The sequence below is a fragment of the Poromitra crassiceps genome (assembly GCF_964638095.1).
Source record: "Poromitra crassiceps genome assembly, chromosome: 5".
Taxonomy (NCBI): domain Eukaryota; kingdom Metazoa; phylum Chordata; class Actinopteri; order Beryciformes; family Melamphaidae; genus Poromitra; species Poromitra crassiceps.
In genome coordinates this window covers 44,157,424-44,173,466 of record NC_139642.1, presented here as the reverse complement: position 1 = coordinate 44,173,466, position 16,043 = coordinate 44,157,424, and the positions used below count along the sequence as shown (strand labels likewise).

Sequence of the window (16,043 nt, the reverse complement as noted above, 5' to 3'; positions counted from 1 at the left end):
CTCTCTCTAGCAAACAGCACACCTTTTTTCCTCCACATGTCCCCTTCTCACTCACTCCATCTCACAACACTTTAAAGATCTTAACGTCTATCAAATTGCTGTCACTCGCCCTTTTTCCCAATCTGTGGAAAAACGTATTGAGATTCCCTCGCTCTATCTCGGGGATCAGAAGGAAAAGAAGCCCGTCCAAGATACACAGATCTCAGCTTTGTGTTCTAGCACCAGAAGAAATCCACAGATGGCCTCAAGACGTGCAAGTTAACGCATCCTGGTACAGCAGGGAGGGGGGAGAGACAACCATATGAGACGACAGACAATGGCTATGTCTGAGACTATCAGACTGCAGGCCGTATCCACTCATAATGAAGGACAGAGCGTACAGTCTAGACCAGTGATACTCAACTTGCGGCCTGCAATGGAATTGCAAAAAAAAAAAAAAAAAAAAAAAAATCTTTACAGTGCACCTGAACGCAACATGCAAGATACCTGCTGAATAAGTGTCTAAATGTTCATGTCATTCTGGCCAATACTCCACTTCTGTTATAGCATTTCAGTCTGGAATATGGAATATCTTTCAATAATCTATGATTTAGCTGCTAAATTGTCAAATACTGCCGTCTGCTTGCTACCCAGGCACTTACAGTATGTATGTACTTAACCTAACTAAATTAACCTAACTAACTATCCGGTGTGCACAACATTGTCAGACTAAACTCCGGCTGACACCCCAAAAACCTACAATCCGCTACAGAAAAATGTATATTGTTTGTTTATTAACTAGCTCCTGGCCTTCTATCATTTCACGAAAGTGGCCCCCGGGGAAAGCAAGTTGAGTATCCCTGGTCTAGACCCTAGAGAGCTAAGAGTTAGTGTTTTTCAGGTTAGTAAACCAGGTAGTGCTATAAGGAGTATAGGACAAAATCTGCAAGGATTACGTACATATTTGCAAAGAAAACTCTGGGAGTAAACCTGTTACATTGTTACATTGTGGCACAACAACACCTTTGTTAGACAAGAGTAGTGCGTTACATCAAGGGTCATTGAGTGGCAAGCAGTCAGATGCAGTGATGTGTATGAGGAGAGCATGCAAGATGGAATCCGATCAGCAGGATGGGTACTTACCGACGGGGCGAGCTGGAGACACGACAATGGAGGAGTGGATACAAAACAAAAACAAACAAATAAAACACAGACACACAAACACATAAAAACAACATAAGAGGAACAGAACAAACATAATAAAGTAAGACAAAAAGAAATCAAAGTCAGAATGAATGACATGTTGTGTTGGGGGCCAACACCTTTCTGGCACAGGGTAAGCAGCATGACAGAGCGGATCCAATAGAAGGCCTTTGTCCACCGCCCAGCCGTTTTATTGATAAGCTCAGGGCCTTGATGGACACGGACAGCCTGGTATTAGCGCCCCCAGGTGGCCAAATGTCTTCCAAATCAATTCGATTTTCTTCTGTGGGGCAACAGCATCCACTGCTCAAGAGGCAAATACCCTACTGGATCTTCTCTGTCTGCATTAATGAAATCTACAGCTCTAACGGGTGGCGTGTGTTTGTAATAGCAAGGCGTGTTTATCTAGTGTTGATGGATAGAGCAGGAGGAAGAGAGCCAGAGTGAAACAGAGTTGAACGTCTAAAGGAAGATAGCATGAGGGGTGCATTCAGGGGCCGCAGCTATTGAGAGCAAACACCATATCCAGAAGACTCTTCCACTACAGTCAGCATCCTCTGCTTTCAGCACGGAGACGCGGCGCTCTCAGAACCCAGAGTTCATAGAAACCCAACATCCAGAAGGGGTAAAAATTCAACCCGAAACCTGACTTTATCTCCCTCCAGCCCCTGTGTGGCCTTAAAGCGCTCCACAGGGACCTGAAATACTCCGCTTTAACGGGAAGACGAGTGGTGAAAGAGGCGAGATGATGGTTAGAATGTTTTTATTAGCCTTGCAAACCTCGGGTGCGCGGCTGGCGGTGTGCACCAGTAAACTGTGAAATGGCTTTGCTGACTGGGTGGTTACAGCGTGGAGGATAGCGCGGGCTAGCAGACCACCGTGGGGTGCGGGGGAGCGTGGTGGGGGGTGTCAACGCTGCACTCGGAAGTGTAAATAATTAAACAGATTCATAGACTGTCCGCATCTCTCTTGGCTGCGGGAGTCAGCAGTCTGGACTTCCAATTGTGTGGAGGAGACCCCATGGACTAAACAGTTAATCTAAACCTCACACTGGTGTAAAAGGACAATAACCTCCATTGTCCGTGTGCGCTTACATTAGTAACAGAACAACAGAGGACAAAGCGGATGGTAAAATGGGTTTGGTACCTCTGACGGTGAGTGAGGCGGAGGCCTCCAGCTTGCCCACGCGGTTCTCTGCCACGCAGGTGAACGTGCCCTCGTCGCTGGTCGAAGCCTTCTTCACTCTCAGCACATAGTCGTCCTTGTCGTACTTGATCTCATACCTGTCAACAAAGAGGTCATATCATGAGATTCAAGCTGCCTGTTCAGCAGCAATTCAGATCAAAATTTGACCCCCCTGACAAATAATAAATCAGCTTCTTTCCCCCATGCCTGCTGAGGTATCTGGCAGTAGAGCCATGAAACGTGTATTTCTTCTCGGAGAGGTACAGTGCTCAAAGAGCGCTCAAAAACACAACGCTTCACTCTGACAAATAGAGATTGCAAGGAGGAGGATAAATTATTCAACAATGACACATAGTACAGAGAGGTGTGCTTTGAGCTGGAACCCCCCAAACTCTTTCAATATTCACAAGATATTCCTCTGTGCATGCATGTGTGTGTGTGTGTGTGTGTGTGTGTGTGTGTGTGTGTGTGTGTGTGTGTGTGTGTGTGTGTGTGTGTGTGTGTGTGTGTGTGTGTGTGTGTGTGTGTGTGTGAGTGTGTGTGTGCCTGAACGTGTGCGAATACTATGGAGGTTGACAGGGGGGAGGGTACTGGTTTAGTTTGTTGTTGTACTCTGTAATTGGAGGGGTTGCTGGTGTGGTGTGTTGGTGGGGAGACTAGTGGTGTGGGTCTGGGATGTGTGCGGCCTGCCTGACAGCCATCTGCTGTCTGTCTCCAGCCTGTCACACAAACACTCAGGACAGACTCGCTGTGTCCCAGACAGAGATGAACAGATAGAGAGTCACTCCATCCCAGCTCCACACAACGACGACGACGACGGCTTTCTTTTGTCAACTAAGCTTAATGTAAAATAGGTCAGCTGTCGACGCTGGATAATGATATGACCACAGAATATGGATTGTGCCAATGTTTCCTGAGGCCGAGCGTACAATAACAGCATGTTATGGTCCATTTCCCTTGCACTGGGAAGGACCCCCCTGCTCTGCCATCAGGTGTACTGATGATGGCTGCTTGCCACTGGCAGCTGCAAAACTAATCTGCCCTGTCTGTCCATGTCTCACTCTTTCCCCCCCCCTCCTGTTATGACATTTCCTCAGCGAGCGTTCAAAGGCAGCTTTATTGGAGCACATTCCTCAACTGCGACTGCCAGTTCCACCTCTCCACACAGGTCCTTAAAGAGCCATAACGATTATTTGACTGAGTCATGACTAAATGCTTTGTTCTAGAGAGATGGCGATGCACAGTTCAGGTGATGTCGTGTATAAAGCGTTTATTGTTGGAGCGGGGTGAGTGGCATCTAAAGGGATGACACAGAGCCTTCTCAGACGGGCTTGCTGTCTGATGAGAAACAAACGAGCGAGCAGAGTGACTGAGCATCCTCTCGGACTTTGCCCTCGCGCACAACGTGAACTCCTCCTGACTGCGGGAGAGGAGGTGACAGCAGCGTGACGGGGAACAGGTTAGGGCAGGGATGGGCAACTTTGATGATAGAGAGGGCAAAAAAAAAAAAAAAGAAGATCCTTACTAACGTTACCAGAGGGCCCGCTTGTGACCGTGCACTTCCACCAGTAGGATACTGTAACCATATCACGCAATTACCCAATTATAGCTACTGGATGAAAAGAATGAAATATATACTGGTAATCAAAGTGTATTATACCAACATTTATATTTTTCATATTCAAATGCATTTAGTAAGGGTTGGCTACCATAGAAAAATGCTAACTTATCTGGAGAGGGGAGACTCGTGGGTACCCATAAAACCCATTCTCATTCAGATATCTTGAGGTGAGAGGTCAAGGGACCCCTTGGAACATGACCATGTTTCAAAACCATGTTTTTCCCTCACAAAAATTGAGCCTAACTTTGGAGTAGCCTCCTTCCCGACAAGCTAGCATGACATGGTTGGTACACCAATATGTATTATGTCTTCCAGGTTCATATGATACCAACAACCTCACTCTGGCTTTCAGACTAAGCCTAAGCTACAGCCTCTGATTTGATTTCAAACTAAGCTACAGCCATTTGATTTATATGACTATGACATCAGGAGATTAACGGGAGAAAACACAGCGGGAGAGAGGGTTAAAATTTGGCATGGAGGTCTGTGTGTGTGTGTGTGTGTGTGTGTGTGTGTGTGTGTGTGTGTGTGTGTGTGTGTGTGTGTGTGTGAGAGTCAAGGTGTGTGCTTTTGTTCATGCCAACTGGCTAAAAGGGGGTGGTGGGGGGTAAATGCAAGGTGGCAGAGGTAGAGTAGCTGCCTCTGCCATCCTTTGGAAATTTGCATATGTGATCGCAGCTATTGTGAATTCGCACTTGTTTATTTATTTTTTATTATTATTATATATTTTTTACATGTTCATATTGACTCGAGGGCTGCACTGAGGACGCGGGGCCGCCAGTTGCCCCTCCTTGGGTTAGAGGGTTTTGAGAAACCAACAGAGCGCTACAGATAGACATTCTCATGGCTGGTACAGTAGGAATGAGAGAGAGACATTCTCATGGCTGTTAGGAATGAGAGAGAGAGACATTCTCATGGCTGGTAGGAATGAGAGAGACATTCTCATGGCTGGTAGGAATGAGAGAGAGAGACATTCTCATGGATGGTAGGAATGAGAGAGAGAGACATTCTCATGGCTGGTAGGAATGAGAGAGAGAGACATTCTCATGGAGGGTACTGTAGGAATGAGAGAGAGAGACATTCTCATGGAGGGTACTGTAGGAATGAGAGAGAGAGACATTCTCATGGCTGGTAGGAATGAGAGAGAGACATTCTCATGGCTGGTAGGAATGAGAGAGAGACATTCTCATGGCTGGTACTGTAGGAATGAGAGAGACATTCTCATGGCTGGTAGGAATGAGAGAGAGAGACATTCTCATGGAGGGTACTGTAGGAATGAGAGAGAGATACATTCTCATGGAGGGTACTGTAGGAATGAGAGAGAGAGACATTCTCATGGCTGGTAGGAATGAGAGAGAGACATTCTCATGGCTGGTAGGAATGAGAGAGAGACATTCTCATGGCTGGTACTGTAGGAATGAGAGAGACATTCTCATGGCTGGTAGGAATGAGAGAGACATTCTCATGGCTGGTAGGAATGAGAGAGACATTCTCATGGATGGTAGGAATGAGAGAGAGAGACATTCTCATGGCTGGTAGGAATGAGAGAGAGAGACATTCTCATGGAGGGTACTGTAGGAATGAGAGAGACATTCTCATGGCTGGTAGGAATGAGAGAGAGAGACATTCTCATGGCTGGTAGGAATGAGAGAGAGATACATTCTCATGGAGGGTACTGTAGGAATGAGAGAGAGAGACATTCTCATGGCTGGTAGGAATGAGAGAGAGATACATTCTCATGGAGGGTACTGTAGGAATGAGAGAGACATTCTCATGGCTGGTAGGAATGAGAGAGAGAGACATTCTCATGGCTGGTAGGAATGAGAGAGAGATACATTCTCATGGAGGGTACTGTAGGAATGAGAGAGAGATACATTCTCATGGCTGGTAGGAATGAGAGAGAGAGACATTCTCATGGAGGGTACTGTAGGAATGAGAGAGACATTCTCATGGCTGGTAGGAATGAGAGAGAGAGACATTCTCATGGCTGGTAGGAATGAGAGAGAGATACATTCTCATGGAGGGTACTGTAGGAATGAGAGAGAGATACATTCTCATGGAGGGTACTGTAGGAATGAGAGAGAGAGACATTCTCATGGCTGGTAGGAATGAGAGAGAGATACATTCTCATGGAGGGTACTGTAGGAATGAGAGAGAGAGACATTCTCATGGCTGGTAGGAATGAGAGAGAGAGACATTCTCATGGCTGGTAGGAATGAGAGAGAGAGACATTCTCATGGCTGGTAGGAATGAGAGAGAGATACATTCTCATGGCTGGTAGGAATGAGAGAGAGAGACATTCTCATGGCTGGTAGGAATGAGAGAGAGACATTCTCGTGGCTGGTAGGAATGAGAGAGAGACATTCTCATGGCTGGTAGGAATGAGAGAGAGATACATTCTCATGGCTGGTAGGAATGAGAGAGAGACATTCTCGTGGCTGGTAGGAATGAGAGAGAGACATTCTCATGGCTGGTACTGTAGGAATGAGAGAGACATTCTCATGGCTGGTAGGAATGAGAGAGAGTCATTCTGCTCTGACAGGTTCCCACAGACTGGCATCTGCACGGTCGTGCCCTCGCAGCGTGTGGGACACACACGTCATGCACAGACGAGGACAACGCGTGCATTGTTCTCCGCCCCGTCTCTCCATCAATCTCTCACAACACAACCTGGGGCTGCTGCAGGACTTATTAGAGAGGGAAACATGAGCCCAATCAATCTGTAATCAACTTCCTATTTGGAATCAGCTTGGATGACACGATGAGTGGAAACGCTGGTGGAGGAGAGGTAGCTGTGGCCACACACACGCGTATGAATACACATAGCCAGGGAACAGTAGCTCTTTATTGTAACCGGCTTGGGGTTGGGCTCTGTTCTCCATTAGAGGAGGAATGTAATTACACATGTAATATGGAAGGGCTGCGGAAGGGATAGGAGAGCCAAGTTCACCCTGCTGGCCTCTCCCCTCCATTTCAACACACACACACACACACACACACACACACACACACACACACACACACACACACACACACACACACACACACAATAAAGTATACAATCATACAGTGCATATCCACACATGTGCAGTCATTCACTCAAGCAGGGAGATGTGGAGTGATGGGAATGTGAGCCAATGCCAAGACAAAGCAGCATGTTTCTGCTTTGTTAACTTGATGTGTTTGCCACTCGCGGGGGCAGGCCGTATAGAGACGAAAACTTTATTGAACACACTTTAAGCAGCGGCAGGCCGTATAGAGACGAAAACTTTATTGAACACACTTTAAGCAGCGGCAGGCCCAGCCGCGTAACTACCATATATGCAGGGAACGCGACTGCATCGGTGCCCGGCGTGGTTGGGGCCCGCTCGCTGGGCTCGCACCCGCCAGCACGGGGACGGCCCGGACGGGGATCTCCTGACAGTGACACGGATCATAGCACCTGCAGCAGCCCGCCATCCAGGATCACTGGGAGGGAGAAGATGAGGAGGCGGAGGAGCAACACAACTCCTGTCATTCCGTGGGTGTTTAAGGAAAAATATTTCTAAAATGAAAACAATCCCAGAACCAAGATGCTGTTTGTAGTAGACAACAACAGCATTGCTGCAAGCTTTGGCGAAGTCTGTAGCCTACCATTTTACTGCTTTTCCTAACTATTCCCACTTTTCCCAATTGAAGCTTATTAAATCTTACATGAGAAGCTCAATGTCACAAGCCCGTTTATCTGGACTTGCAACACTCTCAATTGAAAATTCCCGCACCCGGCAGCTGGATCTAAAGGGATTAATAGATGACTTAGAGAAAAACCAGGAGAGTGCACTTATGATGTAAGTAGCTTTATTTATTATTTATTTAACTAATAATGAACATCCACGCTTGTATTTTGTGTTTATAAGGCTGCTGTGTGTCTGCCTGGTCGGTGTGGTGTCACCAATATGTTTTAATCTCTGGTGTGTCGTCACCTTTTCATTTCTGGTCAGGACAGGTGCGCTGTCACCGAAAATGCATTGCCTATCAAGGTGTGCCGCCGTTAGCAGATTTTGTCAGGGCTATATGAGCAGGGCCCGGTTTCACCATCTTGCATCGGGGCCCGGTGCTGACTCGTTACGCTGCTGGGCAGGCCGTATAGAGACGAAAACTTTATTGAAAACACTTTAAGAGCATTACATCTGCTTGGTCGTCTTACGGCCCTGCTCCACTACAGCCATCGGGGCACTGCATTGTGTCCGATGGCTGCGTCCAAGCGGAAAACGAAATTGCAGATTCTCGCAGATTCTCGATGGCTGGCGCACGCGTTCTCCTGCATTGAAATCAAGTTGAATTGCTTGTGTTCTGGTGAATCCGCTCAAAAGTCAACGCACTCTGTGGAGCAGGGAGAATGTCAACACTGGCAATGCGATGTAACACTGGTAGCTCTAACGTTAAGAACACACTGGTCCGTGTTCCACCGAGAGACTGGTGCCAACTCAACTCACTCATGTTAAGAGCATCTTATCTCTAGGTTGTGTGAATGCCTCTGTGCGTGTGTGTGTGTGTGTGTGTGTGTGTGTGTGTGTGTGTGTGTGTGTGTGTGCGTGCGTGTGCGTGCGTGTGCGTGTGTGTGTGTGTGTGTGCGTGTGCGTGTGCATGTGTGTGTCAGGCTGGGTGAGAGGTTGGCTGGTTGTGAGGCAACTGAGAGCAAATGAGTCAGACTCAATATATAGGACTGATTCCAGCTTGCTCTGCGGTCCGACTGCTCTCTGCTGACAGCCTGATCTAGTTTCACACCATCTGACTGCCACTTCACCTTGATCCAGTTTCACACCATCTGACTGCCACTTCACCTCAGCCCCATCAGAGGAGCTGGAGTCTACCTGTCCAGGCCTCGTCAACCATGAGAAGGAATCCATCAACCCTTATCGCCTCTCATCTTCCCTCCCAAAGGCCCTCAGCCAGAGCTCCACTCCTGCCCCACAACTCCCAGTTCCTAGGAGGGGCAGGGCCTGAATTACAGTCTGAATTACATGTATCGTATCGTGTTGTCCCACACTGATCAAAGATCAATTCACAGTGTTAAAAAAAGAAGAAAAAAACAATTTACGCTTATGATTAAAAACTATATTGTGCACAATCTGGAAATTTGTCACCAGGGGTGTTTTTTTTATTCGCATGTCAATAGTATTTTTTAAACCTATATCCAATTTAGTCAATGCAACCGTGCATACCAACGGCAAAGTTTCCCTGAGCGATATTGTGGCTTTTATTTTTTTTGACCAAAGTTTATTTTTCAGAAATTCACTTTAGTACACATCTGTTGCTGTGTATATAGCCCTTGTGTATAATAACCCTAACCCTAACCCTGCCCATTTAGGACAAAGGATTTCTTATACATATTTCTATGTGCCATTGGCAATCTGTAACGTTTGGGTGATTTTAACATCTGTAGGTCGGTGGTTTGTGGAGGGTAGGCTGATCCGAAATCTGCCCCTGACTGGATAGAGGCACTTCTACCCAGGGCCAGGGCACCATGGTAACAGTGGCAGCAGAGTCTTTACTTAGTGGGAGAGGTTTGGAGCAGAGTGTGCCGAGGCTCTACTGGGAGATGTTGCAGATACAGCAGGCAAGAAAGGAACAGCAAAGTACAGCTCACTGACAGATGCCTGGAAGCCTCTCTTACTCTCTCTCTCTCTCTCTGTGCGAGGGTGTGCGTGTGCGTGTGTGTAAGAAACAAAGGACGCGCCAACACCAAACGCACCGACACACTCACAAGCATGCAGCATGGTGTACGTGCAGAGAGACTCAATCGCTTTCTCCACCTCGCAAGGACGGGAAGAGGAGGATTCCTCCATCGCTCCGTGAAGACAAATGAAAAACATGGATGCGCTATGAATGATCTGTTGTACATGTGTGGTTAATTACAGCTCTGCTATGCCGTATTTCCCCTATTTTCCATTATGCATCTGATTTTCTGAGGCTGACTTTGTTGTTGACGCTCCTCACCCTCACCCTCACCCGCCCTCGCGCTCCTCACCCTCACCCGCCCTCGCGCTCCTCACCCTCACCCTCACCCGCCCTCGTGCTCCTCACCCTCACCCTCACCCGCCCTCGTGCTCCTCACCCTCACCCTCACCCGCCCTCGCGCTCCTCACCCTCACCCGCCCTCGTGCTCCTCACCCTCACCCTCACCCGCCCTCGTGCTCCTCACCCTCACCCTCACCCGCCCTCGTGCTCCTCACCCTCACCCTCACCCGCCCTCGCGCTCCTCACCCTCACCCGCCCTCGTGCTCCTCACCCTCACCCTCACCCGCCCTCGTGCTCCTCACCCTCACCCTCACCCGCCCTCGTGCTCCTCACCCTCACCCTCACCCGCCCTCGCGCTCCTCACCCTCACCCGCCCTCGTGCTCCTCACCCTCACCCTCACCCGCCCTCGTGCTCCTCACCCTCACCCTCACCCGCCCTCGTGCTCCTCACCCTCACCCTCACCCGCCCTCGTGCTCCTCACCCTCACCCTCACCCACCCTCGTGCTCCTCACCCTCACCCTCCCTCGCACTCCTCACCCACACCCTCACCCGCCCTCGCGCTCCTCACCCTCACCCTCACCCGCCCTCGTGCTCCTCACCCTCACCCTCCCTCGCGCTCCTCACCCTCACCCGCCCTCGTGCTCCTCACCCTCACCCGCCCTCGCGCTCCTCACCCTCACCCTCACCCGCCCTCGCGCTCCTCACCCTCACCCTCACCCGCCCTCGCGCTCCTCACCCTCACCCTCACCCGCCCTCGCGCTCCTCACCCTCACCCGCCCTCACGCTCCTCACCCTCACCCGCCCTCGCGCTCCTCACCCTCACCCTCCCTCGCGCTCCTCACCCTCACCCGCCCTCGCGCTCCTCACCCTCACCCTACACATGCGCACTCATGAATACCAGATGGATCCGCTTATATATCAGTGGAAGTAATGGAGACAGGAAGCACAGACGGCCGTCTTTCCATTCTGCTGAGTTGCAGAGGTGAGAAATGACTGAAAGTGGACGGTCAGCATAACACAGGCGCTCCTGTCACACTAGCTTTAACAGCTCTCTCAAACAGACTGACCCACACACACCTCTATCACACACACGCGCGCGCGCGCACACACACATGCGCGCGCACACACACACATGCGCGCGCGCGCACACACACACACACACACCATGAAAGATGGATTGCGTCAGACAGGAAGGCTTTTCTGCTGGATGGGGCCGGGGCTGTGATGCAGGGGTCAAGGGGGACAGAGGGCCTGCATACAGATGGACTGCTGGAGCACAGGGGCTCTGATAAGGAAGAGGAGAGGGCACGAGGGAGAGGCAGAGCAGAGGACCACACACACACACACACACACACACACACACACACACACACACACACACACACACACACACACACACACACACACACACACACACACACACACACACACACACACACACACACACACACACACACACACAGCTGGTTGGCAGGGGCAGATAACACACACTGGCCAAGTCTTTTCACTGGGATTTACAGACTATGGCTGAATCTCTTCCTTCTGGAGACTCAGGGCTCTACTTCCCTCCTGGCTCTCTGATGTGGGAGAGGCAATCTGCGCTTTCCCTGTGAAGAGCGCTTTCCCTGTGTGTGTATAACACACTGTTATACACACACCGTTTCATTCACACACTCACAAAGATGTCTCAACTTATAGTCAATTAATACAGCTTTATACCGATATTCTACATCTCTGTTAACCCTTACCGTTTAATGTAATGTGGCAGGTTGTATTATTACAGTAATGCTTTCAGTAATAGTGAGTGGATACAAAACAAAATACATAATATAATAATAATAACATGATAAGAGATATCTCGGTAAAATTAACATCAAAACTAATATGGAGTTAACGGAAGAAAATGAAGTGCGTGTGTGTGTGTGTGTGTGTGTGGGGGGGGGGTAATAATGTATAATTCTATTTTATGTCTCAGGTATACATTACATATTATGATTAGTAGTATGAATAAATAATGCTGTTGATTATGCTGTTCACTTCCTGTAGTTTTCCCTTTGCAGCAACACATACAACACTCTTATGTAACAGTACCAATAGCAGGTAATAAATATATGAACATGTTTTGAACGATATTCGATATTGTGAAAAATATCGCATATGGAGGCAAATATCGCAATATTGGGTCCAAGCCTAGTGTACGCCACACATGCCACGCACGTTCTACAGCATTTGCCACCTTTGCCTCAAAAAGATCCAGGAAAAAAACACTGTAATGTAAACAGAAGGATATACGTTTGATTTGAGATTTAGATTTTTATTACATCGCAAAACCAAAGGCTGTAAATTCAAACAACTAAATTAGTTGCATGACCTGTTTTTTTTACAGACCCAGTAACACCCACATGAGGCAATATTGCACCACTATTGTCTTTGTCCTCTAATTGAGACCACTCCTTCTCTGTCTCCATCTCCTCTTCTACTCCACAGAGGCTGATGCCAGTGCCATGCTGGCACGGTTCATGTCTATGTGCCAGTCTGTGTGTGTGTGTGTGTGTGTGTGTGTGTGTGTGTGTGTGTGTGTGTGTGTGTGTGTGTGTGTGTGTGTGTGTGTGCGTGTGTGTGTGTGTCTTTGCCTGAGAGGCTGCGAGGGCCACTGAGCACATTAAAGACCTGTTTACTCAGCTGAGGCTCCATTACCCTTCTGCCTAGTATGAATGTTGCACACACACACACGCACGCACGTGCGCGCGCACACGCACACACACGCGCACACACACACACACACACACACACACACACACACACACACACACACACACACACACACACACACACACACACACACACACACACACACACACACACTTTGCAGTGCAGCAAAGACAAGTAGAAACAGTTTGATGGTAAGGAGGGGGGGCAGGGGTCTCACAAAGTCTCTCTTTCTGCAGCTTATCATAGTAATAAGGACAGTGTAACCTTTTCAGATAAAGAGCAGACAAAGACCCCTCACCACGGCACATAGAAGTGCTTGATCTTTGGAGGTCTTTCATTCTTTCCCCTGTGGTGGTGAAGACCACTACTGATCCAGCTGCAGAGGCTCACAGTGTCACACAGGCTGTGGTATAATAGCTGTTTAACGGCCACGTGTGGCTGGTTTTGTTTTAACCTTGTGAGTCTGTGTGTTAGCCTGTGTGTGTCATCAAGGCAAAATGTGGTCCTGGTGACACCTATTATAGTGGCTCTGTCTGGCTGTCTGTGGAATGCGATAGCGGCAAAACCATGCAAGATGCAGCCACGGAACTTGACAGGTGTTTCGTTCACATCAAAATGAAGGCCGAGTTCGAAAATGGGTGTGATCCGAGCAAGGGGGTCGCCCCCTCACATTGACCGGCCCGTATTACGCCCGTGGCCCACATTCGTTTTAAGTCGCGGGTGTCATGGCTGGTGTGATCCAACGGCAAGATGATCTCTAGTTTATTTTTGTATTTTTATTTTGCAGTGTACTTATCCGTTATCAAACTGCAAAGTATTCTTATGTGGGGTTTTGTCTAATTCCTCTGTCAGTCAGAGAGAAACTCTGTTTGATGATTATTATTAAGTGACGATAAGCAGTGGAGAAAGATGGAACAGATCCTCAGTACAATATTTCGAGTCTTGACTTGACTGACAAAACAAATAGAGCAGAAAACGTCACGATTGGCAGTCTTCATGCTTCATGTCTGCTTCAAAGACAAATTGGGGAAATAAAGATAGCGCAGGAAACAAAAGTCCCCGCATCGTAATTATAAACTCTGTGATATTTATCATTTAATCATGTGGCTGTTTCTGTTCCCCCCATGTTCATTTCTTTCCTCACAAGCAAATAAAAAGATTGCACTTCAAAGGGACGCTCCAGCGAGCAAGAACGCAGACACACGAGAGTCGTCCTCTACTCTAATCACAAGTCTGTTCATTAGTATGTTCACTTCTTTTTAACTCATTTCCACAACCAGCTCGCTATATCAAAGCCTGGAGTGGACTATTTTTATGTGTTTGGTTTGGCACAGAGCTCAAGTTCCACTGCCCAGTGAACCGAATCCTTATCAAACGCAAACACCGGGCCCACGCTGGGCTGTGCGGCTGTAGCCTTGAGAGACGTCAGGTCCGCTGTGGCTCTGTTTTATGAGCTGATCCAAGCAGTGTGTCACTGGGGCCGGAGAGCAATGGCCTCTTTGAAGTCCAGCCCTGACAATGACACCGCTGTTGACTGCTCCTCCGGTGAGTCACGCTGAAGCAACAGCAGCACAAGGCCAACGCACAGGACCCGACAAGAACGCTATCGCTAACCTCATCGGAGTCAGTGGTTTTTTTACAGGAAGACAGATACCGGAGACTAGCTGGCAGAAAACCAGCCTGCCTCTATAAATTACAGGGTTTTATTGCTTTTTTCTTTTTCGTCGACATCACGGTCTTTGTTTGTGCACGTGTGCGTGCGTGCGTGTTTGCTTACGTGTGTCATGTCGGTGACATCAGATACCCTCTACCTCTGGTGTGTCTACGCCCGAGGGCGGAGCAGGGTCAGCGATAACGTGTAATGTGTGTTGTGAGCAGCCTAATAGAGCTGTTGAACGCCCCCCGGGCACGCAGGCAGGCAAGGTGAGAGCTGGCAGGGTGACTTATCATCAGCTGCAACCAGACACTCAGACTGACGCCCCCTTCCTCCACAGCTCCTCTGCATTGGGTACAGCCAGTACCACACACACACATAGTGTATGCACAGCATGCAAATGTACACACACACACACACACACACACACACACACACACACACACACACACACACACACATTCTTTCTTGCGCATAACAGCATAGTAGTCTTAAAAAGAAAACTTCTACCAAGAAAAGCTGAGAGGGGTATATCGGGGTAACTTCAGTAGTGGTACATACCTCCCACGAGGGACATCGACGTCATCTTTCCTCCAGCGTACGTTGGGCTGGGGGTCTCCCTGCACCTGGCAGCGGAACTCCACCGTCTCCTCCTCCAGGACCACCTGGTTGATCGGCCTTCGTAAGAAGGTTGGCCGCTCTGCCGGACAGGCATGGAGGGTAGATGTATGTAACTCAGTTTCATGTACAGTGAATGCATGAATATATGAATATACATGTTTGTATTTCTCACATCGTCATGCCCCTCTCTACTCACTCTACGTGCTCTCAAAAATATGTTTCTTTTCTACATTTTTGAGAGTGCTGGCTTTTCTTCTCCTTCTTCTTCTCCTTCATAGACCATTTTGAGCCGTGCACCCACCAACTGTTTTTTGTGAGTGTGCTTGCTTTTCCCCTTTTTCATTTTCTACTTCTTAGCATTTGCTCTTATGATCATTCCGAGGCCACAGGAATATTGTAAGGGCACTAAGGACCTGACATTTGCTTTCTTGTTCTTTTTTGTGGTATAAAAATGGAAGCTAATTCTACTGCTCTCCTTATTGTCTCTGGATAACCCTGTCGGCTAAATACCTAAAATGTCAAACGATGTAAATGTATTCCTCGTCCTGTGTAGCTCAACGGGTAGCATGTGGCAATAACACTGCCAGCAGTAGGGGTTCAGTTCCCACTGAGACCACACATGCTGAAAATGTATATTGGAATCTTAATATAAAATATACGGTGTAAGATACACTGTGCGGTGCTGTACTACTTTTTATTTCAAAAGAAAGCGTCCAGTAACCAGCACCAATGAATAAATGCATTTCCTTGGAGCTTACCAAACACGGTGACTTGTGCTGTCTCGCTGTCCCTCTCTCCCACCATGTTGGTGCCCACACAGATGTACATGCCAGCATCACTCTTCCTCGTGTTGGAGATCATCAGCTTCCCTCCTCGAATCTGAGGGGAGAAACATTCTCCATTACAGACACAGACGTGCTCACAGTGATTGATCCCGATCAACCGTAACATTACTGATATTCACAGTGATTGATCCCGATCAACCGTAACATTACTGATACTCACAGTGATTGATCCTGATCAACCGTAACATTACTGATACTCACAGTGATTGATCCTGATCAACC

At 48.3% G+C, this 16,043-nt stretch overlaps 1 protein-coding gene across 2 annotated transcripts in view; it reads right to left on the bottom strand.

Annotated features, from left to right (window-relative positions):
* The window catches only part of robo2 (roundabout, axon guidance receptor, homolog 2), a 234,005-nt gene that overhangs the window by 72,472 nt on the left and 145,490 nt on the right, over window positions 1-16,043 (bottom strand). For both annotated transcript variants that reach the window (XM_083637643.1, XM_083637644.1), the window contains exons 4-7: window positions 15,735-15,855; window positions 14,917-15,055; window positions 2,329-2,465; window positions 1,123-1,134 (exon numbers count right to left, since the gene is read on the bottom strand). In XM_083637643.1, coding sequence (XP_083493769.1) covers window positions 1,123-1,134; window positions 2,329-2,465; window positions 14,917-15,055; window positions 15,735-15,855 — 409 coding nt within the window. The remainder of the gene's footprint in view (window positions 1-1,122; window positions 1,135-2,328; window positions 2,466-14,916; window positions 15,056-15,734; window positions 15,856-16,043) is intronic.